The 27429-nt window shown below is 35.8% G+C and overlaps 1 protein-coding gene across 5 annotated transcripts in view; it reads left to right on the top strand.

Annotated features, from left to right (window-relative positions):
• IL1RAPL1 (interleukin 1 receptor accessory protein like 1) overlaps positions 1 to 27429 on the top strand; it is a 777496-nt gene that overhangs the window by 415450 nt on the left and 334617 nt on the right. For all 5 annotated transcript variants that reach the window (XM_083851491.1, XM_083851493.1, XM_083851492.1 and 2 more), the window contains one exon: positions 14055 to 14334. In XM_083851491.1, coding sequence (XP_083707617.1) covers positions 14055 to 14334 — 280 coding nt within the window. The remainder of the gene's footprint in view (positions 1 to 14054; positions 14335 to 27429) is intronic.

Genomic DNA, 27429 nt, shown 5'->3' with positions numbered 1-27429 from the left:
TATTTGGGTTATAAGGCACTCTTACAACTATTTCTAATTTCATTGGATTCCTTTATAAAAATGTTTATACCTTTGTTGACTGGAATGGTATAATATGAGCTTGTGTGCCAGTTTCTTTAGTTAAGAACACAGACATTGCCATTTACATTTTTGCATTTTTGGTGGATTTTTGACCATGTTAGTAATTGCTCAGTTATTAAAAGTGGTACCATTTTTCAAGTAACTCAAGGATGACCATATGATATACAATTAAAAGCACTGAGACTAAGAGACTTACGGCATTTATCCAGTGCTGTCATACTTAGCGAATTCTCTGGAGTAAACCCACAACTTCATCTTCAGGCAGGCATGTGAGTACTAGACTTGATTGAAAGTACAGTTTATTACACTTAGTTTTGCCTATTTTAGGGTATTTTGAATTTCAGAGTTAAAATAAATAAATTAAAAAAAAATCTTCCTTTAAAGAAAGAATTATATTAAAAAAAAAAAAAAAAGGAGGGGAGGGGGGAGGCAAGGGGGAAGGGAGGGACCATGCTGTCTGATGTTTTAATTCCTAGTCCTGTTGGTTTTGTGTCCTACAGTTCTTTGGATAATATATCCTGTAAGGATCCGTGTAATGACTAAGTTATATAATGCTAACCTTTCCTAGAAAATATTTACAGGTTAAATAAAATATTTACAGGCTAAAGAATCTGCCAAGCCAATGGAAGACAAAGAACCAAAGAATTTGATTTCTTTGAATCAAAATAGTAGCATTCTCAAAATTCATTATAACTTTTCTTCTTGAAAGCAATTTGAAAATTCAGGACAAATAAAATTACTAAAATATAGGCATTTAGTTGTTGCTGCCTGATGATGAAGTTAACTCTACTGCGTAGCATAAACAATAGTGACAAATACACAAAAACACACACTCAAAAACAACAACAACAAAAAACAACACTTATTTGAAATGTATGTCTCAATGAGAGCTTCATTTATGAGTTCAGTTTTGGCACATAAATTTTGTACCTTCAGAATTTTACTATTTCAAGAGATATCTGCACTTCTTGCTCAACGTTCTTTCCATCTTCAGTTAGTAACCACTGTTTTCCTAGCTGATACTATCCTTTTTCCCAGCATAATTGTTATATGAAGAAGGAAAAAAACAACCAACCAAACAACCAAAAAAACAAACAAAAAACCACAGCTTCTCTTTGGTCTCTTGATGATTAGCAACAAATAGTATAAATGTAATGTACATAATGTAATAAATACCACATAAATATAGTACAATGTAAGTTGTGTAGACATGCAGGAAAAAGCCTAAAGTTGGAAAATGCCATTGGGCTGACTTCTTCACTTCCTGACTTGAGAAATGTCAATAAGTATTCAATATGCACTTTGCCTATCTTATATGCACACTTATAAAGACAGTGTAAGACTTATTTATCTAATGTTCAATGTAATTTATAAAGTTTATGTTTTCAATGTGGTTTTGCTACACTATACAGCCGTAGACTGAAGAGAAGTAGAAACATATTTTGAAGTCAGTTTGACCCAATTTGTAGCATTTCATTTAGATGTAAGTTAAAAGAATTCTTGAAATAGATCAACATAAAATTGCATTATATTTTTTTTCTACCTTGGAATTCAACTATCCAGTTGCAATTGAAGTGTCCAAAGTCCAGATCCTGTAATTTGATTTGCATCGATTTGATTTGCATTTGATTTATGGTCGTGCTGGGTCCGGCTGGGATGGAGTTAACTTTTCCTGAAGCAGCCCATACAGTGCTGTGCTCTGCACGTGTAGCTAGAACAGCATTGGCATCACACCAGTGTTGTGTCTGTTGCTTCACAATACTGGCACTGCATCAGGGCTCCCTCCCCAAGAGCCAGCAAGCTGGGGGTGGGCAAGTGATGGGGAGGGGACATCACCAGGGCAGCTGACCTAAACCGACCAAAGGGATATTCCATAACACACGATGTCACACTCAGCAATAAAAGGTGGGAGAGGGGAAGGAGAGGGGTGGGCTCTCATTGTGGAAATGCCTGCCCTCCTGAACAACTGCTATGCATATTGAGACCCTGCTTCCCGGGATGTGGCTGAACATCGCTTATTGATGGGAAGTACAGAGTAACTGCTTTTCTCTCTCTGTGCTTCTGTCCGGCCTTTGACTTTAAACAAAACAAAACAAAACAAAAAAAAACTATTGCTTCTATAAAGTCAAGGCGCAAAAATATATTAGAATATTAAAAAGTATTTTGTTTGCCTTTTCTAACAAGTCTTAATTTTGTTTTGGATGTATTCTGGGGAATAGCATAAGCAGAGAAATGGAAATGCTCTGATGTTGTGAATTTGCCTTTGAAATTCAATGCAGCTATGCACATCAGCATGCTTACCTGATCCATAAAGATACCTGAAGAACCTTTTTATCTGAGTCCCATGAGATTTGGCTTCCTAACTCAAACACATCCATTCCATTTCCTTAGATTCACTTCAGCCCAAACCTTCATGCTGAGCTTTCAAGTAAGCTTTGGTGAAAGGAGCAAAGTTTTCTTCTCAAACTCAAATAGTAATGATTTTCATTTCCGTTACCTAATGAGATTAAAGTACTGAACTACTGTATTACTCTAGTGGCCTCTTTCTCTTTGGTAAGATGGCTTAAGTGTGGCAAGCATGTGGCATATGGGAACAGAGGAAATGTCAAACTGTGGAGCAAAGATTTACAAAATCTAATAACTTTTGTAAACTTTAGCTTCTAGACTTAATATAGGAAAAAAAATAAATAAAAAAGGAAAAGGCCAGATACTATAATAATATGAGTTCTTCTAAGTTCTTCTTAAATGAAAGTAAAAGTGTACAAACAGATTTATAATGACTTTTTGTAATCTACGAAGTGAGATTTACTGTACATTTTCTCTTTAAAGTTCAGTTAATATTGTTGTTCCTTACTAAGTAAGTCTTTCATGAGTTTCCTGTTGGCTTTAAGCTACCATGTTTTGGACTTGGAAAGTCCATCTGCCGGAAAATAATTTACACCATAAAAACGTCTTTAATTAAAATTTTATTTCTGTTTCATAAGCAAATGTGTTCTTATTTATTATTATTATTATTATTATTATTATTATTATTATTATTATTATTATTATAGCAATTCAAAGCTAAATGGTCCCTGCACTGCACACAGATTAAGTTCCCATTGTAGTTGTGTGGAGCAGTTATGCTTTTTCATTTTTTTTTCTTACAGTCTTTTATACCCCACTTTTAATATTTAATAAATAAAAGTACTTTTTCTATAAAAAGAGATTTACGTTAATTAAAAAAATCCCAAATGACAATGATTACGTTTCTTATTTTGGCTAAGATGTGTTTTCTAATTGTTATGGTACTGAGAGCTGTATAGTAAGCTTCAGAGTAATATAAAAAATTCCTTTGGCCATTGAGGTGTTCACACAGAAACTTTTCAATGATTCTTGGGATTGAAAAGAAATGCAAAAGAGAGGAAAAATGTGTCTCTTTCTGAGTCCTGGATACTTGTATGCTTACACATTAAGTAGTACACCCAAAATGTAGCAGTATCAACCAAGATGTGTATTTTTTACTACTGCTATGTAAAGTATTTACTGTTATGTAACACAACATTTAAAAATGACAACGATGTTTTAAAGTAAATGTGAGCCCTGCCAAAGGGACAGCTACACCAAGGGTACATTTATTATTGTTTTTTGTTTGTTTGTTTGTTTTTTGTTTTAATTTGCTTGTTTTGCTTCTTTTACTTGTTTTTCGTTTGTTTGTTTGTTTGTTTTGCCTTTAATAATTATTTCCCCAAGTCTGTTGATAGGGCAATGATGGTCTGACCTACCCTGTGGAAAAGTCCTCTGGCTTCCAACACAGAAGTACTCATTGCCAGGCCACACGTTGGTGCCACAAAAGCCACAACCAAACAGAACACTGTATAAAGTGTTAGGATAAAAACAGGATAAAAAGTTTAAAGGTATAAAGTGCAGCTGCTGTCCCAGTGTTATAGAAATTTCAATGTGAAGAAAAACTTGGTATCCCCCATAATCTCTAAAATGAAGCTACTGGGCTACAGAATGAATTTTCAAAAGCAGTTTCAACAGTAAGAAGTGCTTATGGAAAAGATTAAATAACTTATCGTTTGCTATACAACATGATACATTACTATGGTCCAGGGATTCTCTTTTCTTGGAAATCTTTCTAAAAGCGATCCTAATATGTGTTTGTTTAATTTTCAGAAATTAGCATAACCACTCGCCATTGTAGTTTCTCTTCAGGTTAAGTTACTATTGTTTCAGTCATTTGTAATTCCAGAGGGAAATCTAAGACCAATATATATCAGAATTCAGATATCTAAATCATATAGTGAACAATACAAATTGTAGGCAGTTGCACCAATGAGAAGCTATCTTTCAAAATAAATCATAAAATGTTTGGAGACCAGGGAGGGAAGAGACTTGTATTCTTAATGTCTTAAAAAGAACTGCTGACATTCCAGTGTAGTCAGAAAAGAAAGAAAGGCTGTGGAACTGTCCTCAAATAAAGATGTATAAATAAAACACAAAAAATCATTTCAGATGGCCACTGATCATTAACGCAGTTTAATATCAGGTCAACAGAAATTATACTAGTAATACTAGTAAATCAACTGCTATGTTTTGTGGCTGTTGATTACATTATGCTCCCATCTTTATGATGTAACTGTAAATGTATAGATCCTCTTAGATCCTCTCTGCATTGAAGATAACTTATTGAAAGAAGGTAGCATACAGAAGCACACAAAAGATTAGGTACCTGTGTACTAGGCCTGTTTGGGATGGAGTTAATTTTCTTCTTAGCAGTCCATATGATGCTGTGTTTCGGATTTGAGGCCAAAACAGTGTTGGTAACATATCAGCATTTTGACTATTGCTGAGCAATTCTTGCACAGCACCAAGGCTCTCTCTTTCTATCACTCAACTCCCCCAAGCAGACAAGACTTGGGGGAGGAGTGGGCAAGAGATTGGGAGTGGACACAGCCTGGTCAGCCAATCCAAGTAGCAGGCCAAAGAAATATTCCACAACAACTAACAAACATCATGCTAAGTGATTAAAAAAAAAAAGGGGGGGCGAGGGGGTGGAGTGGGTGCAGGTCTCATTCAAGGTAGTTCTGTGTTGCAAAATATATTTATTCTATTCTCTCTTAAACAGCTTTGATATTCTTCTTTATATTTATATATATATATATGTGTAATGATGATAATTAATTGATTTCTATTAATTCAGGCGAAAAGACTATTGCCTTGTTGTGGGTAAAAGAAAGAATGACATAAGGAATTTCCACTAGATAGACATAAAAATATTTTCACTCTTATCTTAAACCTAAATAATCCAATACTTAGGTATATGTACTTTGTTTCATCTTAATGCAGTATTCTGAAGCCAAGAAATAGAGCATTTAAAATTATTTTAAGGCAAACTATAGGTTTCTTTCTCCATTACTCTTCTTGTGGACGAGTGCATTTTCCATGGTTTCCCAACTAACGAATCTGCCACTTTTAATGCTTCTCTCAGGTTAGGCTGGGAAAATTATAATTTTTAGGAGTTAACATTTAATAAATGATATGAATCAAAATAACTTTTCTGTCTCCCTCAAATGTTCTTCAACACCTTCCTTTTTCTTTATTGGCATCCTCTCATAACAGCCACCACACAAGTCTAGAAGCCTACAAGGTAATATTTGACAGAGTTTTACAGAGAATGTAAAATGTGATTTCAGAAGGGAAGTACCGTCTCAGACATAAGGGCTGCATAGTAGCATGCAGAGCTGTAATAGCAGCTTTAGTTAAAAAAGGAAATGTAATAATGTATAAAATACACTTGATGAATTCATTTGAAAACATTACTACCAATGATAAATCTGTATTTTTTCATGTTTCCAATTTTATACTGGTACTTTTTTGAAAGTACAAAATCTAAGTGGTCTAAGAATAGAAGTGAACTCATTTTCTTTCTCATCTTCCCATGCATGTTACATTTTTAACTCTGTTTCTTCATTCTTGTCGGAATTCATTTTATAGCAAATGAAAGGATACACAAACCAAAAATAGATATTTTTGCATTTCTTCATAAAAAGAACATGCACTAGAATACCACGTGTTATGTTACATAGAGCTAATAGGCACAAGTACTAATGAGTGTGTTATAATAATTAGTGCTCATCTGAAATTATTATTATTTTTTTTCTTTTTAATGCTGGCTAGTTTAAGCAAAAAGAAACAATCCAGGTAGGTAAAATGAGATAATCCAGAGCAGACTGACAGTTTTAATTTTGTGATTTTGAGTGTTAAATATTGTGAAAATTGTTGCTGTAGAATAACTTTATAAATAGAGTCATTTCATTTTAAGTCTTGTGCATCTCTTGATAAACTTTTGACAAGTTTTTCTATGAACAGCCTATTAACAGGAGCTGGTTTTCCTGACAGATTATACCCCTCACTTCCAATTCCCACAAAAATTCTTAGCCGCACAGCTACAATACCTTTGCTCACTTTCTCTGCCCATCACATTTTCTCTCCCTAACTATTGTCATCTAATTTTATTCTTCCACTAATGCCTTATTTTCCAAGCTCTAGGTCCAAGACCAGGTGCATTTTCCCTTATGTATCCATCTTTCACAATTTGTGAGATCTCTTCTTCCCTGTCACAATTGGTTGCAAATGGCTGATGTGTTCAAAAGCCCTGATGTGGCTGGCAACTGGCAAATAGATATAAAGTGCATGGTGACATTGCACAACCCTGTATATAGGTCATCAGGTTAAGAAAGGAACAACAAACACAGATAAACAGAAAAAAAAAAAGGAAAAAAAAAAAAGTAATATATATATATATACATATATTAAATGCAATAACTTTGGAAGAATTTACTGTTATTGACTTGGAGTTGTGAATATTTTAGGGTAATTGTTTTCAATTAATATCAGACCTAAACTGTTTAGATTTCAGGAATGTGGATTTCGATCAATGTATTGGAAACTTGAAGACTTATACGAACTCTGAAACCTGTAAGCTGAATCAAAACTTGTGAATGAAGCCAGGTTGTAGCAGTGAACCCAGGAGTCAGTAGCTCTATTTTCGCCTTTTTAGCCCTGAATTTTCCCTTGAAAATCATGTATATGATCCTGAAAAATGAAAGGGAAAACCCCTTTGAAATGTTAAATTATTTTGCGTTCTGGGCCCTATAAAAAAAATTACAGCCCATGAGAAGCTGGTTTATCCATCAAAACAATCTCATTATTAGGACAGTGGTGTAGTGTGGTTTACTTCATACTTTGAAATCACTCGAAGAAATAACTGAGTGAATGATATTCACCCTCCTCTCTCTATTATGTTGTTATGTGCAGCAATAGCTGGCAGCATATTAAAATAGAGATCAGGGACTGAAACCATTCATTTAAATGCAGTTCTGAAATTTTGAATTTTCCAATTTATAAAACAATAATAATAATAATAATAATATGATTGACTGCTTGATGATGTGACAATAGAAATAAAAACATCTGATAAGTCTTGAGGGAATTTCTTTTCCACAGTTGTTTTTCACCAGCATAAATGTAGATGTTGATTGTGTGCCTCTAGCACCAATAACTAAAAAGGGAAGCATTAGTTTTTTTCTTCAGTAAATACTTGCCTACACGTAAAGAAAAGAAAGAAAATCCTGTCAAAATAGAAATGGACTATAATTAGAATACAAAATTGAATAGAAATCCCTCAATCTATTTAATATTAACATGCCTGGATAAACATTAAACCTTTGCTCTTTTCTGTCCCTGCTTATGAAGGTAGTAACACAGGTGTTGAACACCTAACTGCATACATATATAACATTTTTAAGGTACCAATGTCAATAGAAAAATCTAAAGATTTCTCTGAACGTAAAAGGCATCTTGAATACAATAAGTCTTTAGGTCTTTGAAAATTGCATGCTTCAAGGAGTTGGAAATCAGGATTTCAATTAGGTTTCTCATACGTCCAAGTTTTCCTAGACTGAAAAATGCACGTTTACTCTATGCACCACATGTAGAGTGTATGTAGGAAGTGCCAGTTACAGTGCATGCATGCTATCATCTGTTGGAGTATTCACAGTAATCTCATTTTGAGGAATATGACTAGTCTATTTTTCTGTCTATGTGTTTTTAAGACTCTCCTCATACTCCTCTGTTACAATGGAATAGAGCATTTCAAGCACAGATAGACATTTACCTCCTAAAATATCACCATTATCACAGAATGGTGTCTGTGTCCTATGATGAGAATGATGAACTTCTCTTATAGCTCTCAAAATTGCATTAACACCTAGGAGAACAGATGAAGGTACGTTGGCTGAGAAGCAGTGTGAGGTATTTCCTCTAAGATTTTTAAGGTATTAAAGCTTCCAGCTGTGATAAGATTAATACAGTTGTGATTTGAATATCAGTGTCAGCCAAGTTTAACAGGTATGATATTTATTAAGTATGAAGCGAAATGTTGTCATGTTCACTCCATTTGAAAGACCATGCTGAAAAGAGGACAAATATTTTGTTAAGATCTCTGAATGTGATCAAAGTAATTTCTCTGAAGAGGACATGGATTGCCTCATTTTATCTTGGATAATTAAAAATCTCAGATGTATTTTTTAATGTTTTACACCATGGGTTTCTCTTCTGTAGTTGTCTCTGGTGGGTTAACCTTGGCTGACTGCCAGGTGCCTACTATACTGCTCCCTCATTTCTCCTTAACAAGACAGGGTTAGAAAATAGTATGAAAACAATGCATTGGTTGAGACAAAGGCAAGGAGATCACTCACCAATTGTTGTCATGGACAAAACAGACTCAACTAGAGAAAGATTAATTTAATTTATTGCCAATTAAAAAATAGAGTAGGATAGTAAGGAAAAAAAAAAAAAAGACTAAATCAAAAACACCTATCCCTTCTTCTAAGGCTCAACTGCATTCTTTTTTTCCCAACTCTTCCACTTCCTCCTCATCCTACCCCTCCCAAAGTGGCATAGAGAAGGTAGGTAATAGGGGTTCATAACTTTTCATTTCTGCCCCTCCTTCCTCATTCTCTTCCCTTGCTCCAGTGTGGGGTCCCTCCCATGGATACTTCATGGCCTGCTGCAATTGGGCTGCAGTTTTTCAAGAACAAGTCCAGCTTAGTTCCTTCTTGTGGACTATGGTTCTTCAAAAACTGTTCCTGCATGGGCTTCTCTCCACAGGCTGCAGCTCCAGCCCGGGGCCTGCTGCTGCGGGGGCTCTCCGTGGGCCGCAGCCTCCTCCAGGCCACATCCACCTGCTCCACGTGGGCTCCTCCACGGGCTGCAGCGTGGAGATCTGCTCCGTGTGGGACCCATGGGCTGCAGGGGGACAGCCTGCTCCACCAGGGGCCTCTCCCTGCACAGGCCGCAGGGGAACTGCTGCTGCATGCATGGAGCAACTCCTGCCCTCCTGCTGCACTGACCTGCGGGGCTGCATGGCTGATCCTCTCAAATTTTCTCTCTCACAGATGTTGTGCAGTGTTTTTCACCCTTTTAAAAGTATGTTCTCACAGAGGCACTGCCAGCATTACTGAAGGGCTTAAGCTTTGGCCAGCAGCAGGTGCTGCTTCTGAAGGTGGATGGAAATGGTTCTGTCTGAAGTGGGGAAGCTCCTGGCTTATTACAGAGGCCACCCCTGTAGCCCCTGCCCCTGCTACCAAAACTTTGCCACATAAGCCCAATGTCACATCATGACCTGCTACTTGTCCGTTTTTGTATATCTAAAAATGACGTCATGGATATTTAAATTTTACAAAACAAGCAAGCAAGCAAACAAAATTAGAACTTTTACTAAAGCTCAAGCTAAAAAAAAAAATTATATATATACATAAAATACAAATCCATAATATTATGAGCACACTAGTATTCATATTTGCTTAAATTGTTGATCTCTTAATCCATCTGGTGAGACATACTGATGTGGTTATTGCCAAGAAACTAGTAAGTAGTTTGGTAGATAGTTACATTAAAATCTAATGTTGGTTTTACTTTGTGATATGAAATATTAAGGTGAAAAATTAGACAATTCTATACATATAGGAGATTTTGATTTATATTTTCTTTCCACAGAAATATCATCCAAATATATATATCATATAAATATGTCACAGAGAATTAATATAAGTGCAATTCCTACATATTCAATTTATTTTTAACATTCTCCTTAAAACTCAATAATAAAACTTTGAAAATGTTAGTTCATGCAAAACTTTGGATATTTTGTCTGTTTGTTCATGACTATAGAATGCCTTTTAGGCTCTTTGCCTGAGCCTAATAAAATGGACTTCATGTGATGTACAGGAATAGCGTGCTGAAAAAAGTTGAAAATAGTTGAAAATCTGCTCTGCTTAGTTTATTCTTCATTAAATAGAAAGGCTGGAAACTGAGTTGGTGTATTATTGTAGGATTCATGGATTCATCAAGTTCAAGGAATAGAGAGCCACTAGAGCTAAATATCCTGAGAGGGAAAACAAACAAACAAACAAAAAAAAAAACCACTAATATTATAAATGAAAGTGTACTGGCTTAATTACACAGTGAAAGGCAAGATTACAATTTGATAATCAAGTATGATGAAGAAGCTATTAGCTGGTAACTTACATAATTGAATTAATGCTGCTTAGAGGTGTATTTTAATTCATTTTTGGCATTGGGATTTAGAAGCAGTGAGAAATAGAATCAGATCAGAGAGAGAATGCTGTTTTAGAAAGGTAATGTATGAAATGATCAAAGATGTAAATGAATTCGAAAATAAATGGAAGTCAGTTTCTTAAGTCCTATGGGAAGGCAGTACTGCAGTTTTGTCTCCATTCACTTCACTTTCTGCAAGCATTCATCTCCATCTTTTTAGAGCCTTGTCAAGTCTACTAATTTTTAGGGACTGTTGAGTAGGAATATGAAAAAAGGGATGTAACGTTGTCCTTTCCTGTCCTTAAAAGTAAATATAGGAGGAGTCCAAAGATATATATTTCACTATGAGAATTCTGTTCACTGAACAGACTGACCTGTTTTTTTTATTTTAATTATATTTTTTCCTCCATCTTTCAGTACTGTATCAACTGAGGTTATTGCGTATAGAGTGATGTGTGGATATGTTTTCATCTATCTTGTCTTGCTATGTATAATGAGTATTTTGGTGTTATGCAAATGCAAATCTGAAAAAATACTAACTGGCATGCTATTCGCCAAATAAGAGATGGAAATATATTCTATTTTTAAAATACTAGTACTAGATTATCTTGCAGAGTGGCTTGAGTTCTCCATAAAAGTCAGTATGCAAATAAGTTTATGGTGAGATAAACTGAAAGTGAATGTACAGAAGCTGACTGTCTACGTTAGCTCTCCAAGCTCTTAACGCTCAGAAGTGGCAAATGCAAAGGCCAAATATTTATATGAGTCATAGGAATGCATTTTAAGGTGAAATAAATTGACCTTTGGATGTACTGATTGCTGTATAGTGTCTGGCGTGAGGGCCTGGTTCGCTAGGCAATGCTGAACAACAAAGTTTTAAATGAATGAACCTAATTGTGAATTTTCATTGTTGAAATTCTTTCTGTAAGGGTATATGGAACGAGAGTGTCTGCTCCTTTAACAGTATTTGGCAAGGACGTTTTTCCAATGCAACAAGGGATAATAAGAAAAGGAGGAAGTGATGGAAACCAAGTCTGGTCAGTCGGAGTAATTGATAAGGGCATGTGAGAATGTACGAATGTTTATTGCAGCTGGACTGACAGGATTTCTAAATGGGGAGACAATCACAAGAAACAAACCTCCTAGTCACACTAATTGGTGGACTAAAATGCTACAGGCACTACCTCCAGGAAGGATGAACCTTGCATCTGTTAAGATTGTCAACTCCAGTGTCCAGACTGGAAAGGTGTAGAAACTGCAGAGCTCTTCAAATCCATTGGTAGTGTGCAAGGGGAAGTAGGAGCAGGAAGAACAAAGAGCAAGGATGGCTAGAAAAAGACCAATGTTTAAATTGGGGCCAGTAAGTGCAATTGTACGGCAAAGCCTTGTGCCTGATCACCAGTCTGTCCTATCTTATTTCTCTCATTAAATGTTTTCTTAACTCTCTCTGCGTATTCACAGTCTCTCTCCCATGTGCATGAGTGTTGCAAGGATTAAGTGCCAGCTGCTGTTGAGGCCTCTCTGTATGTAAGTGGAATTGCTGCCAGGTACTAGAGTTAGACACCAGGGATTTGGACGCCCCTGGCCTGTGATGCCAGCTACTGGGGAGAGGGGGGTCCCAGCATCAGCTGCTAGAGCAACTGGAGTCTTCTGCTCCCAGCCATGGGGTGGGAACAATGTCTTTTCCCAAACCAGGTTCTTGTGGGGACTGGAATGGGTGAGGCAACTGTGGGCTCCATGTTGTCAACTGGACAACTGGGCTGCGGGTCACAGCCTGTGTGCCTGGTGCCACTGCTGGAGGGGGCACATGCCTGTATCTTGCCAATCTGCTGGGGGGGGGGAGAAGGTATTCACTAGCAAACTTTAAGCTGGACCAGATGGGGAGTAGTGAGGGCCTTGGGTCTGGGCTGGAGTATCAGGTGGGCAGGGAGTCCATGCTGGTATGCTCAGGGGGTCCTGTGAATGTGGCGTGCACGAGGGTGCAAGTGCTGTGTTTGTGCAGCAAACTTCAAGCTGGAGCAGCCAGTGAGTAGGCAACCTTAAAGTGGGTATGGGGCTCAGGATCCGAAGAGGGGTGCTAGGTGGCTGTGCCAGTACTATATGAATCTCTGAATGTGTGTGTGCTTGTGAACCTAGAGCGTGCCCTGTGTATGTGCCTTCGCTAGTGAACTTTGATCTCTACCAGCTGGAGAGGAGAAAGGGGTCTCAGCCAGCTGAGTCCTGTGTGTAAGTTCTGCAGGAAGCAGGCCTTGGTTGGGGCAGCCTGTGTGATGAGTTGTGTCAGTGTGTCTGTGCGTCTCTGTGTCTGTGCGTCGCTAGGCTATGTCCTTACCTTTGGTACAGGTTGGACGTGCAAATGGGAAACAGCTGCCACATCCCCTAGCCTGGGTAGAGTCCGTATGCACCAGTCAGGCCCCTGCAGCCAGGCAGGAGCACTCCTTCCTCTCTTAACACCTTAAAAGACAAAGAAAGAAACCAAAACCAAGTAACCAACCAACCAACCAAATGAAAACCATAAACTATTGTTAAGGAAAGCATTGTAGGAATTAAGTTTATATTCTCCTTTTGTTGGTTTGGTATTCTTTATTAAAAATCTTGTGGGGCTGTTGGTTTTTTTTTGGGGGGGGGGGTTCTTCCGAAAGTGAAAGGATTCTGATATTGCCTTCTGAGGAACAGTTGTTTTGGAACACTATTGATATTGTCTGACATTATTCAACAGGTGAAGAATATGAAAATTATTATAAAATTATTGCTCATTGGGACAGGAAAAAAAAATAAAAACATGTCTAATTTTAAGAAATCTGCAGTGAACTTCTAGAAAATCAGGAATTTGAATTAAGAACCTGGCACGCTCTTTTTCCACATTTTCTCTTGTTCCTATTTTTAAGACAGCTTCTACTCCTTCAAATCCAACTCTGACTTTCATAGTTTTTGATTCAGTCCACAGTTCCTTGTCCTAACATCTCTTGAGTAATGCTTATTTAATTTACATTGTTATCCTGAAGTTATTTGACTAATGCAATTCACTGATTATGACACCCTGTGTACCACATGGTTTCCGTGTTGCATCAGTTTAATTCCAGTACTTTATAACTGCTCATGGTAGAGTTCCACAAAACAAAAAGAACAATTGCTCAGTTATCTCAGAAATTATCAGCATTTAATGCAAATTCTCTTGTTAACTTTGTTCTGCATAGAAAAGTACGAGAAATAAATGGTGTGAAAATACAGTTAATTTTTCAGGGATCAGAAGATTACTGCTAATCACGCAATGGACTTTGTCTCAAAGGCAGTACTCTCCTACAGTAAAGCTTACAATATAAACTGATGTGTTTGGTAATCTCTTTTAATTTTCTCCTCTCTTTTAGTTGATGGATGCACTGACTGGTCTGTGGATTACAAGAAATATCAAGTTCTAGTGGGAGAACCTGTTCGTATAAAATGTGCACTTTTTTATGGATATATTAGAGCTAATTACTCCCTAGCACAAAGTGCTGGACTAAGTTTGATGTGGTACAAAAGCTCTGGACCAGGAGATTTTGAGGAACCAATAGCTTTTGATGGAACTAGAATGAGCAAAGAAGAAGACTCCATTTGGTTCCGACCAACAGTGGTACAAGACAGCGGACTCTATGCATGTGTGATAAGGTACTGGATTTTAATATACTGCATTTTAATGACACAGATATCAAGCATGGCTCTTAATAGTGAGACTTCTGTGCAAAGAAAATTATTTTTTTGAGTTTGTTCCTTTTTCTTCTCCTCTTGCTATTCCCTTCCCTGAAGTTTTGTTTTGTTTTGTGCTTAATTAGAAATTGCTGCTGAATGTCTTGAATATATATATTTTTTAAATTTAGCTTATATATAGCAGCATCAAAAATCTATAAGGTGGGTGGGACTGGATGTTGGGTCCTGTGTTCTTGGGTCTGATTCTGGTTTAACTCCAACAATCACTCTTTTAGAGTTAAAAGTTCCTTTTTCACATTTGGGTTTCTTTTTAAATGATTTTTGTACATTTTGTCCTGTAAAAAGTTGTCATTTGATATAAAGTACTTACATCAAGAAAAATGGAGTATCATTATGGTGAAGTTTCAGAATTTTTATGGGAGTATATCGTCTATAATCACAGCTTGTTTAACCTGATAATGTAAGCTGCATGTCAGATATCTTCCAAAGGTATTTAACCTTCCGATGCATCAAGTCTTATCACCATAACTGGGGCTAGATTCATATTCCTGCTTTCTAAACAAGTGTTGAGCTACTTTTTGAATTTTTAAAATGCTTTGCTGTAAGGTATTGTTTCCAGCTCTTTGCATTCAAAAAGATCATCTAGGCAATTTGTTTTTTGTCTCACAGATTTATGCTAGACTTTCACTTGATGTGAAATTATGCAAATTAGAATTTGTACCTAAGAGGTACAGAGAAGAGTCACTGCTAATTGTTCAAAGGTTTGAAACATTTGCTTTTTGTTCGTAGGCGTACAGATGAAGCAGTGTTCTTTTCTCTACACATATCTGTAAAAATGATGTTGTTACACACAAGAGAAAGAGTAAGGCAGCTGAGGGGCTAGACAAGAAGTGAGTGATGAAACTACTCTGATGTTGCAAGGAAAATAAGAAAATATCTTACCAGAACCTGAAGAGTCCTGTGAAATTTAGTGTCTGCTAGTTTTATATTTGAAGGGATGCAGGAAAGGAATGCTGTCAGGGTTGTGTGTGGTGAAGGATTTTTTTTTTACTAGATGTGTGGTTTTTTTTTAAACATTTGTTCTTTGAGCCCTTTATATAACTTGTGAGACATTTTGGATCATTAATTCAATAGCATTTTCAGCATGTTTATTCTTCATGTTTTTTCTTCTGATGGTGATGGCTTTCTTTATAAGAAAATCACAAAATATTGCACATTATGCTACTTACTTTAAAGAGAACATTTATATATGTTTAGATTAATATGTTTTGAGATGAGTGTGTAACAGTAGCCATGAAAATGGCAACACTCTATTGGTAATTACAGGCCTGTCAGTCTCACTTCAATGCCTGGTAAAATTATGGAGAAAATTATTCTGGGAGTTATTGAAAAAAACCTGAAGGACAATGTGGTTTTATCATAGAGAACACAGGTTCATGAGGAGAAGGTCCTGCTTAACAAACGTAATTTCCTCTTCTGACTAGGTCACCCATTCAGCTGACCAAGGGAAGCCAACTGATGTAATGTTTTTGGATTTCAGTAAAGCTTTTGATATTGGTTTTCACAGTATCCTTCTAGACAAAATGTCCAGCTAGATTAAAAAAAAATAAAATAAAAGTACAATGGGTGAACAATTGTTGACGGGTTGGACTCAAAGGTTTATAGTAAATGGGGTTACATCAGTCTGGTGGCCAGTCACTAGTAGGGTTCCTCAGGGCTCTGTATTAGGGCCAGTTCTCTTCAACATTTTCATAAATGACTTGAATATAGTATGAGAAAGTGTTTAGGATGTTTTAGTATTTAGCCGTTTTAATGCAGATGACACTAAATTGGGAGGACTATTGACTCTGTAAAGGATAGAGAAACCTTACAGAGGGATCTTGATAAATTAGAGAGCCGGGCAATCACCAGCAGTGCAAAGTTTAACCAGAGCAAGTGGCAGATTCTGCAACTGGGGCAGGGCAACCCTGACAATATGTACAGACTGGGGGACCAGAAGCTGGAAAGCAGCCCTGCAGAAAGGGACCTGGGGTTTTTGGTCAATAGCAAGTTGAATATAAGTCAACAGTGTGCCTTAGCAGCCAGGAAGGCCAACTCCATCCTGGGGTGCATCAAGCACGGCATTGCTAGGCAGTCAAGGGAAGCGATTGTCCCGCACTGCCCTGCACTGGTTCTGCCTCATCTTAAGTACTGTGTGCTGTTTGGGGCACCACAATACAAAAAGGAGAAAACTACTAGAGAACATCCAAAGGAGGGCTACAAAGATGGAGAAAGGTCTAGAGGGCAAGACTTACGAGGAGTGGCTGAAGTCATTTGGTTTGTTCAGCCTAGAGGAGAGGCTGAAGGGAGACCTCATGGCAGCCTACAGCTTCCTCATGAAGGGAGCGGAGGGGCAGGCGCTGATCGCTTCTCTCTGATGACAGAGACAGGACCCGAAGGAGCAGCATAAAGCTGCGTCATGTGCAGGCTGGATGTTAGGAAAAGATTCTTCGCTGAGAGGGCAGCTGGGCACTGGAACAGGCTCCCTGGGAAAGTGGTCATGGCACTGAGCCTGCCTGAGCTCAAGAACTGCTTGGACAATGTTCTCAGACATACAGTCTGATTTCTGAGTGGTCCTTTGGGGACCCAGGAGTTGGACTTGATCTTTGTGGCTCCCTTCCAACTCAGGATATTTTATGATTCAGTTATTCCATCATGCAATTTGACATACCATAATTAATACTCTCTGTTTAGACAAAGAAAACCTTAATATCTCATGTAGGGCTTTCTAGCAATTACAGATAAATGATTCATTATAATAATCAGTCATTCTTTAACATTTTTTTTATCATGTCAACTTGTATTCATGCTTTTTGTAAATACACTTCTTTTCAGTCTGGGGGTATGTAAGGGCTTTTTCTAATCTTCTTTAAGATACATACTGCTTTTGTGGCACATACATAATTTCCAGCTGTCAGTGCTCATATGTGTAGAGTGAGTTTGGATTAAAAAAATAATAATAATTAGCTCGTGATCTTGAATATTATGAAAAGTTACAAAGCTTCTCAGCTTGAGGAGATCCACTAGAATACGCAGGTGTTTGTTGAACATTGGTACACAGAAGTCTATGTTTTTTGTTATATATTAATGTTTCAGATATAGATTTGTTTGACAGAGCCTTTCAATTTTATGATCAAGGTGATTATTGGTAGAAAATACAATCCTCATCTCAGAATGAAAGGAATATATTCCTTTGTTTTTTATGCTTACAGTTAAAGGTTACCTTCAAATAGTTTGGAATGCCAGTTTGGAATGCTAGTTTAGAATCAACTTTAAAACTGAATACTTTATGTTCCTGTGGTAACCATGTATTTAATATTTTAGTTGGAAATAAACAAATTGAATTCCTCAGTAGTATAATGGTTTCTTTTTCTTCCCTTTTTTTCCTTCCTCTTTCCTTAAGGCTGGATTGATGCCATCTGGTAAAAATTATGTACTTTATCTGTACTTCCAAAGTTATTGCTATAGAAATATCTAGCAAAAAGTCTCACATCAATAACTGCCTTCTGCTCTCATCACTGAAAGCAGAATACTAAACTCTGCTTCCACTTCATACTTTAATACTCATAAAATATATTAAAAAATTTGGAGAAGGATTAGTGAACAAGAACTATAATTCTTTCAAGGTCATGATGAAGATTGCAGAGATGAAATTAAATGATTTTTCTTACAGATTGGAATATTTTTATAATTTTCATGAAGAGGGCTTTAAACACCTTCAGAATGATGTTATGATGTATTCTAGTTTTTAAGACTCAATTGAGAAGCTCAGTTAAGGTATGTACCCAGTAACAAACCAATGTTCAGTGTGGTGCTTGCAACAACTTGAGTAGGAGAGCAGGGACAAGAGATGTACATTTAATGGCAGACAGGAAAGGGCAAATGGGCAAAAGGAGAACTGTTCTCATGAACATTTCAGACTTTCTTGAACGGGTGGGACAATACTGTACTAACTATTTTGTTGTTCACAAACTCCTTCCTTCACAGTTCTGTGCCTTTGATACTTGTGACAACCATAAGGAAGGGAAATGTATCTACTGCACAGGAAGGGTAGAAATTAAAATGCTGGCTGTATATATATATATATATAAAAATATATATATGTATGTACATATATACATTTATATGTACATATGTATAAATGAGCCATATTAAAAGGCTAGCTTGTGGACCAAACAAGTTTCTACAATGAATATATTGCAGTTGAAGCATGGGGTTTCATTGAGTAGAAGAGTTCACATTTTTTAGTAAAATTAGCCTAAAGATAGTAGTGAAGGCTCTCTCTTTTTACTTCAGAAGCAAAGAAAGAACCTTCATCCTTATTAACTACTGTTCGCAACACTCTCACTTTTATTTACTTATCCCTACTTTTCTTCCTATGGGAAACTGGCTGCCATAAGGAAATTCAGAACATGAATACTGAGTCTTATTATCAAGGAACTCCTGCACAACCATAGCTGGAGAAATGAAGACAAACAGAAATAGCTTTCAGATTTCAGCTATCAATACAAGGACTAAGCTAACTGACAAATATATGTGGGCTCATATGGTGCTTCAAAGAAAGAAAATAACGTGTTTTGTTTCAGGTACAGCACTTTACCGTTGTGCTGCAACTTGTATGTTCTGTACTTTTAAGGAAGTGGAATATACAAAATACGTGGTTGTGACATCACACAGTTGCTTGTTGTTTACTTTATACTGAAAGTAACTATAACTAGATGAGTCACACAAAGCGTTAATGTATATAATAAACACAAGCTTCCAGAAATTATTTACATAAGTATATACACGTATACATAAGTGGTATTGCAGTCAGTATGTACTAGTTTCTGTCGAACTTTACCTCCTTTAGTGTTGCAAAATAGTTGAAATACTGTAATTCCTGTCAAACTGGTATTTTCTTACCATTTTAATCTTTTTCCTCCCTTCCTGGAAACTTTTATTATAGGATCTCCAATAATAGCCCAGACATAATACCTCAGGTCGATGGGGCCCAAGAAGAAGGCTGGATTGGGATTTATTAAGGTGCTACAATGGGTTCAATTGCAAAAGATGAAATTTTTTTTATGGTTTATTCAACCAGAGTTTTGCATTACTATGTCAGTTAAATAGTGCTTAGAAATTGTCTTTATCACTTTGTACAGTATATCTAGTAATTCAGATGTCTTTTCAAATTAAATATGCTCTTAGTAGTGACTTTGTTGCTTTAAAAATCACTTTGTAGAGTAAGGTTGCTTTTGCAATTGTAAAAGAAATTCTCACTTTAGGCATAGAGAGAAACATCTTTGTCTTCCATTTGTCCTTAATAATGATGGCTATAGTATTCTATTTACTTTTCTGTAGTTGAGTATTTGTAACAGCTTATGTGTTTAGATGTTTACAGACATTAATTAGTTTGGTCAGCTGAGATAATTAGTGAAGAACACATACAGGTAAACAAGTCCTGTTCAGACACATGAGAGTGGCTAGAAACCAAGCTTAAAATCCAGACAAAAATAAGTAGCAACAGAAGTTAAAGTAATGTATTATAAATGACATTACAGATGTCTGTTAATTTTCCTGAAATAACTTGTCCATCTTTTAACAAACTTAAGACAAATGTATTAGGTAATTATTAGCCATAAAAATACTGTCTGCAGTTCATTCAATGTTATTGATCTTTGAAGGTTAAAATTAAAATCTGACTGCTGGGTTCAAACTGGGAATAACCACAACTATGGGAATAAATAATAATAATAATAATAATAAAAAAAAAAATCTGCCTGAGAATCTTTAACTATATCTATTATTCCTGTACAATCTATCATTTTAGAGGAAGAAGGAAGGTCTGAAATACAGTAAAGCATATAGATTACTCTAGTTTTACTTCTGAATAACAGAAATAAAAGAAAATGCTAAAACAAAGTCAGATTATTGGCAAAATTTGTATTTAGCTTCGTTACCATTGCTATGGTCTTTCACAAGTAAATGTAGAGGCTTCAAACATAACAGTGTTTCTAACTCATTTTTTAGGGTGAACCTTAATCTTTGCTGTTTAGCTGTATTTTAAATATCTCTTCACATCAGTTGTATTTTCTGATTTTATCATAGAAGTCATAGAAGGGTGGAATGGTGGTCCTAGGTGGAAGGGACCCACAAGGATCATTGAGTACAACTTCTGACTAAACAGAGGGCTAGCTGAGAGTTAAACGATATGTCTCAGAGCATAAACTTCTTCTGTTAGGTAGGATATGTTCCTGCACTGATATATATTTAAATACAAGACTATTGTTTTTCTGTAATTTAGTAAGACTTAGTTATGAGAAATAATGTCATTAATAGCTTAAATAGTGTAAGTAGTTAACTTTGTTTATGAACAGCTAGTTAAAATAATTACAGTTACATGAATGATGCCTTATTATCAGCTCATAGTTATTTTGTGAAATAAATGAGATTAGAAATATGAAATTTAAAACAACAGCATATGCAGTTTATTTTTAGAGAAAATTCTCTTGTTTGTTTGTTTGTTTGTTTGCTTAAACACACTCTGCAACCTAACACTCCTTCACAGTAACTTGTTGAATTACTGGCGTTCATTCTGATATTATAAAGTCTTGTTCTATTTTTTTTTAAGATGAATTAAAAATAAATGTATTTTTCTATATACATATTATACTATTGGTTCTTGAAAGCAATACATTGTACATAGTCGTAGAATGTATGCACACAATTGTTTAATCCATTATCAAAAATCCTGATTATATAGTGTGTATAGTGTGTATAGTGTGTATAGTGTGTCTTTTTTCTTATGAAGGAAATAGTGAGTATAAAAGAAATACAACTAATTTGTCATAAGCTTTTTGCAACTACTATTCTTCATCGTCTTGAGAAATGTAAAATATGTTTATGGATAAGAATTTATAATTTCATTGTACCAACCATTTATAAAATCTGACTTATTGTAGGAAGGGTGTTTCCCCTGCTTATATATATTTGCTTATATATATTTTTTTTCTTCCTTTAGACTTTTTTTTATAAACCAATGATTATCTTAAAATAGACACTGGCCATAAAATATAAACTGACTCTCCTTCAGAAAACAGTAAATGTTCAGATAACAACCAGATGTTAAATCTGAGCAAAAATTAAAAAACAAAAAAGAAAATATATGAAATTAAGATATTAAGATATTAACATAATTACAACAATTCCTCTTAAACGTTCAAAACCATGATTTTTCCTAAAACAAATATCCTGCATGGGTTCCCTGGTTACATTAATTGTGTCAGTAACAAAGAACACTGACAATGGATGTGAGAAATAAGCTTTCTTCAATGAAGACCAAATGTACTAGCACAGAAGTAACTCTCAGAAGTGCCTACTATTCTCTTAATTCCTAAAGTATTATCACAGTGGTAAAGTAATTAATATAAAAAGAACACTGCAAACAGATTAAAAATTATTCCAAAGTAGTTTGTAATGCAGATTTGCATGTTTTCTTGATTTAAATGTATTGTGATGCTTTTGAGTGAAGCCCAGAGGTACTGGTTTAGAGCACTGGTACGCACATGCACACAAAAATAGTTTTGTTTTAGCAAATAAGCAGTCACAGCATTATGGCAAGAAAGCTGGGACAATGAAAAAGGAGTAACAGGAAAAAAAATAGAATGGAGATGTCTACAATTGTTTGAGTCATTTAAATGTTTGAACAACCATTACAGGTCTTCGTACAAAAGTCAAGAACTCAGAGTGGTGTGCAAGTTTAGAACATTTATTGCTCAAAGGAGATGCACTTTCCCAGGTTTCCTCCCTTGCTTTTATTGGGTTTGTGGAGAGCAGGGAAGTTGACTAACTGTCTTCATTATTACACTGAATTTGTAAGCTTGTCTGAACTTTTTCCAAGGTTCTTTCCTTCCACAAAAGTGTTCAGTAACCATGACAAGGAATCTGTAACTTATGGTGATCAAGGTCTGATCCATCTCCTTTTCCAGGGTATGCTTTGTAGATTAGCCAGGCACCCATGACATTTTTCACTAAAACTATAAGGATACCTTGGTGAGCAGAAACAGCTTTCAGTCCGATTGTAGGAATGTATAGAAGATGTATTGTTGGAGCTTACATCAAATGTCCTGTACAGATGGAGAAGACAGCTGCTAGTTCCTAGAAATGAACAAGACAGGAGTTTTTCCTGAAGTTGATGCTTGTTAGAAATCAAGTGATTGAAATCTGTTCATTCTCCATTCTTCCCTGTCTTTCTGACACTGCAGAAGGACAAAGCAAGTGCCTAATACAGAAGAGAGAAATAGGTCAGCAGATTATCTCTTCTCATTGTTAAATTGATACAAGTTATACATGCTTTTTAAACTACAGTAAATATCAGCTATTTGCTTGTCTCAGTGAGAACCTGACATTGGGGAAAAACAAACAAATAAACAAAGCAAGCATGGCAATGATTAGGTAAAGGAGAAATACGATCTCTGCAGTGGGTAGGGTAATGATTTTAAGTGCAAAGTCTTGAGGGACTTTTATAGACAAGATAAAAACAAGGCTGAAGCCTATAAGAGGTAATCTAGAGAGTTGGTTTAGATATGACTTCATAAAAGAGTATATAATGAAAAAAAGGGTAATATTTTAATTACTTCATTAAAGGGTATATAAATTTACAGTGAGAGGAAAATATATAATACCTGTAGTTATGAGAATAAGGTAATGTTGATATTGGGAAAGAAAAAGAAAACGGTGTATTCGACTGGGTAGAAGGCAGAGATTAGTACTCTTAAAAGAGTATTGGCTCTGAACTTACAGGAATAGCATAGACAATGCTTGAGGAAAGAATTAAAGAATTATTTGAAGGAAAGCCTTAAATGTGCCAGGTTTCTTTTATTAATAATTCTTTTGTTGCTGAGATATTTGCTGATATACAGTGATGTGACAAATAACTGAATATTGCTTCTACTATTTTACTAGTTTTGTTGTTGTTGTTGTTGTTGTTGTATGTTTTTTCCCCCATCCATAGGCCTACTTTTGGCAAACCAAACTTGCCCTTTGATTGCTATGGTTCTTCTTGTCACAATACTTCCAATAAAACAAACAAACAAACAAACAAAAACCTTCAAAGCTCATGTCAGTATAATAATAAAATCTGACTAAGGTTTGTTTTTACAGCTGCAATTTAAGACAAAAAAATCCGAACATGTATTGAGGATGCATTAATATGCATTATTTGTAGTAAGAAACAGTTTCTTCCTCAGACTGTAGACAGCATCTAGTCCATTTTACACTTTGCTAGTAACAAATTTTATCCATCTTGGAAAAGGACTGAAAGATGTATAACATCATGGAGGAAGTGGCCTGTCAGATGCTGTTTTAGCAAAAGTAGAGGGAAGAGAAAATACAGATACAATTAATTCCATTTACTAGGTACTTAAGTCAGTAGTAAATTATGTTTCTCCAGGCACTAGAGAAAATGGAATACAAAGAACTAAAATGACTTGTAAATATTTTCAAAACTATTTTGTCTCCAACGATTGTTTATAGATTTTTTTTCTTGTTTCCTATAACAGAATTCAGATCAACCAACTTATATAGTTAGTAATAATATCATCCTCTTACCTTTTATATGATCTTGAAATTTACTCGTAATATCTGATTTCAAACTGTATTTTGATCTGTCATGCAAGTGTTTACCTCTGTGTCTGTAAACAGCCTGTAGATATCAAACTCAGTTTAAACATCTATTTGCTAAATATCTACATTCTTTCTGCTGTCATTCCCATTCTGCTCAGTTTAGATCACCTTAAAATAGATAGCTAAGACTTGATTTAGTTACACAGGAATAAGCATCTTACACTATTTTAGAGGCACTAAGAACATCTCCAAGACATTTGCAAAAATATGATATAAATGGCCCTGGAGCTTGAGGAGGCTAGATGGGGTATGTTTGGGTGTCTCAAATGCCCACTGTTAAGTAAATGAATTGGTTTTGGTATTGTTTAGTTTGTTTGTTTTTGTTGTTTTGTGTTTTGTTGTTGTTGTTTTGTTGTCGCTTTTCAGATGAATCATTTGCCAGACTCCATCAGCTAGACTGACAGTTACTGCAGTTTAAACATAGCATGCCATTATGTGAAGTGAATCACAAAATTGTAATGTATTAAACTGAATTTGTAACTAAATTAACTTTATATATTCATATAGCATACTGTGAAATTCACTGGCTGATGTGAAAGTTAAAGGATATATCTTTGTGTTTAGTGCTATGTCATCAGGACGACATTTTAAAATATTAGAGTTTGTAATGTAAGAATGCAATGTGATTGAATTAATTTATCAACTTAATCATTCTGAAATTCAAATCTGAAATAGTTGTTGATGCTCCCAAAATTCATCAAACTGACTCAAAAGACATGAGTTCAACAAACAAGACTTTTCTTAAGTAATTAGGTTATCATTTCCAAGATTTCTGCACAAATAAATATTACAAATGTTCCTCTAGAAAAGCAATAGGTGAGATTCTTTAGTCAGACTCCAGGAAAAATCAAATGTTAGATGATTTATGGTTAGGACATGCAAAACTTCTTTCAGAAATGGTGAATCTGAAAAGGGTGTATGTGCCATAACCCAGAAGGCTACAAATGGAGTAGAGGTACTGAAGAACCTACCTAGTTACTACTTACTGATGCCGCTATGGTTGAAATAAGTAAAGATGGTAGGAAGGTGATCTGTTTTCAGGATGTCTCTGGAACAATTCGTCTGACCCCATGCTTTCTACAGCAATTAGACTATTCCCCCCCCCCAAAAAAAAAAACATCCTAGAAGCATTCAGAAGTTCTTTCATGGTCATTATTCTGATCCTTGCTTCGCTCTCCTCTACCTTCAGTGATCAGAGTAGGGCACCCAGTAATGCGAAAAATGAAGAAGGGCTGGTGTGGACCCCAGCATACACAAGATCAGAAAGGTGAAGATCTCTGACCCTCTTTCCCTTACTCTTCTCTTTGTTCTTCTTCTCCGCCTTGATAAAATCACAACAAATCCAGTGATTCCTCTTTTCTGATATAGGAAGTAAAGGCAAATGCATCTTTGTTGCAAGTCTTCATTCTGGGGCTTTATTTTTTACCAAGGAGTTCTTGTTGTGTTTATGGAAAATTGATTACATGTAAGTAGATGGTGATAAAAAATCAAAATTATTATTATTATTATTATTATTTTTAATTTCTCATCTGAAGAGAAATATTTCCAGTAAATTTAGATGTAGACCAGACGGGCATTTGGAATTTTTTTATAGTCAGTATAGACAGTAGAGAAATAAAAATTAGCTTTTCATTTAAGTTTTCCAGTGTTCCTAACAGGCTTTTTTTTTTTTTTTCTTTTTTTCTGGGCAGTCCAGTAAATGATTTTACTTTTTTTTGTCTAGCTCCTAGACAAAAAAACACTTATATGAGAATATTTCCTTCCTTCCTTCCTTCCTTCCTTCCTTCCTTCCTTCCTTCCTTCCTTCCTTCCTTCCTTCCTTCCTTCCTTCCTTCCTTCCTTCCTTCCTTCCCTCCCTCCTTCCTTCCTTCCCTCCTTCCTTCCTTCCCTCCTTCCTTCCTTCCTTCCTTCCTTCCTTCCTTCCTTCCTTCCTTCCTTCCTTCCTTCCTTCCTTCCTTCCTTCTCTCTGTCTTCAATGTAATTTTCATGACATGCTTTTGTTGGGGGAGGGTTGTTTGTTGTTTTTTTATTTGTTTGTTTCTTTGTTTTTATGAAATTTCTATCTACATGGTCTGGACATTATATTTAGTGGAGATAACTGTGAACAGCTCAGTTCAGTGTTTGGGCCCAGATGTAGTTCTTCCTCGGTATTCAGTTTAACCCTAACAAGTTTTGTGAAGTTTTATGACAATTGAAAGGACTTCTTTCCAAAGAGTGACATCTAGCCTCAGGCCGAGACCAGTCAGCTTGGGGTTTTACGTATGAAATTAGTAGAATTAATATGTAGATATTATACATACAGTGCCCAAGCATGTTGGATTGTAACTCCAGAAAGGGGAAGGAAAAAATAAATAAATAAAATCTTTTTCTTGACTGCTCAAATTAACTATTTGTTTTCTATCTCCCAAGAGTCCCGGATACATCCATCATGACTGGACATATCCATCATGACTGCCACTGATGGTTATCTGCTTAGGACAGATGCTCTGCTCAAGCAGGGAGGTTGGGGAGGGGAACAGACTGTCAAAGGTGCTTCTGCATTTTTGCTACCTAAATGACTTGAACCATTCTCCTTCATGCATAGATTTACATATGCATATATATATATATATAAATAAGTATATTATTTGAAGATACATACATATATATGCATCCATATATATGTATGCAGGTAATAATAGGATTTATAACTTCAAGGCTTGGCTTCACAGTTACTCTCTGTCTAGATGCCATGATCATTATTCTTAAGTTACAAGTGGCACTCGGTAACCCCCAGCTTTGAGATGTAGTTGAAAGAAGAACACATGATCAAAGGCACTCTCACAATCATGTGTATAAGGATAACACTTAAATGACAGTCATGGGTAGTTTCTGTATGTGTGGCATTATACCTACTAATTTAACTGTGATTCATTATTCCTCTAGTGTTTAAAGTATGAGGATTGTTAATACAGTACTTCAATGCGAAAGGTTCAATCAAATACTTTCAAAGGGCTATTCATTATTTGTGTTACATATTAAAAGTAGCTTTGCTAACAACATCTTTGGTTTTGGCTACAGTTTGCTTCTATTATTCTGTTTGTCAATTCTTGGAAAAAGACAAGGTCTTATAAAATAAATTTATTTCAGCATAGCTATCCCAGTGAAGGCAGATGAAAGATCAAAACCAAAACTTTATCTTTTAATGGAAATGTACTTCAAGGTACCCTTTTCACTCAGTTCTGGGGGGAAGAAGAAGAAGGTCCCTAGATCCCATGGTTCTGTCGCCATTCAACACATAAATAGAGCAGATTCTCAGTCCCAGCAAGCCTGAGGTCTTCCTACTGGAATGCGGACAAGGGACAGATGATA

The sequence above is a fragment of the Anser anser genome (assembly GCF_964211835.1).
Source record: "Anser anser genome assembly, chromosome: 1".
Classification (NCBI taxonomy): domain Eukaryota; kingdom Metazoa; phylum Chordata; class Aves; order Anseriformes; family Anatidae; genus Anser; species Anser anser.
The sequence above is the reverse complement of the archived record's forward strand: the minus strand, read 5'-3'. Positions and strand labels throughout refer to the sequence as shown.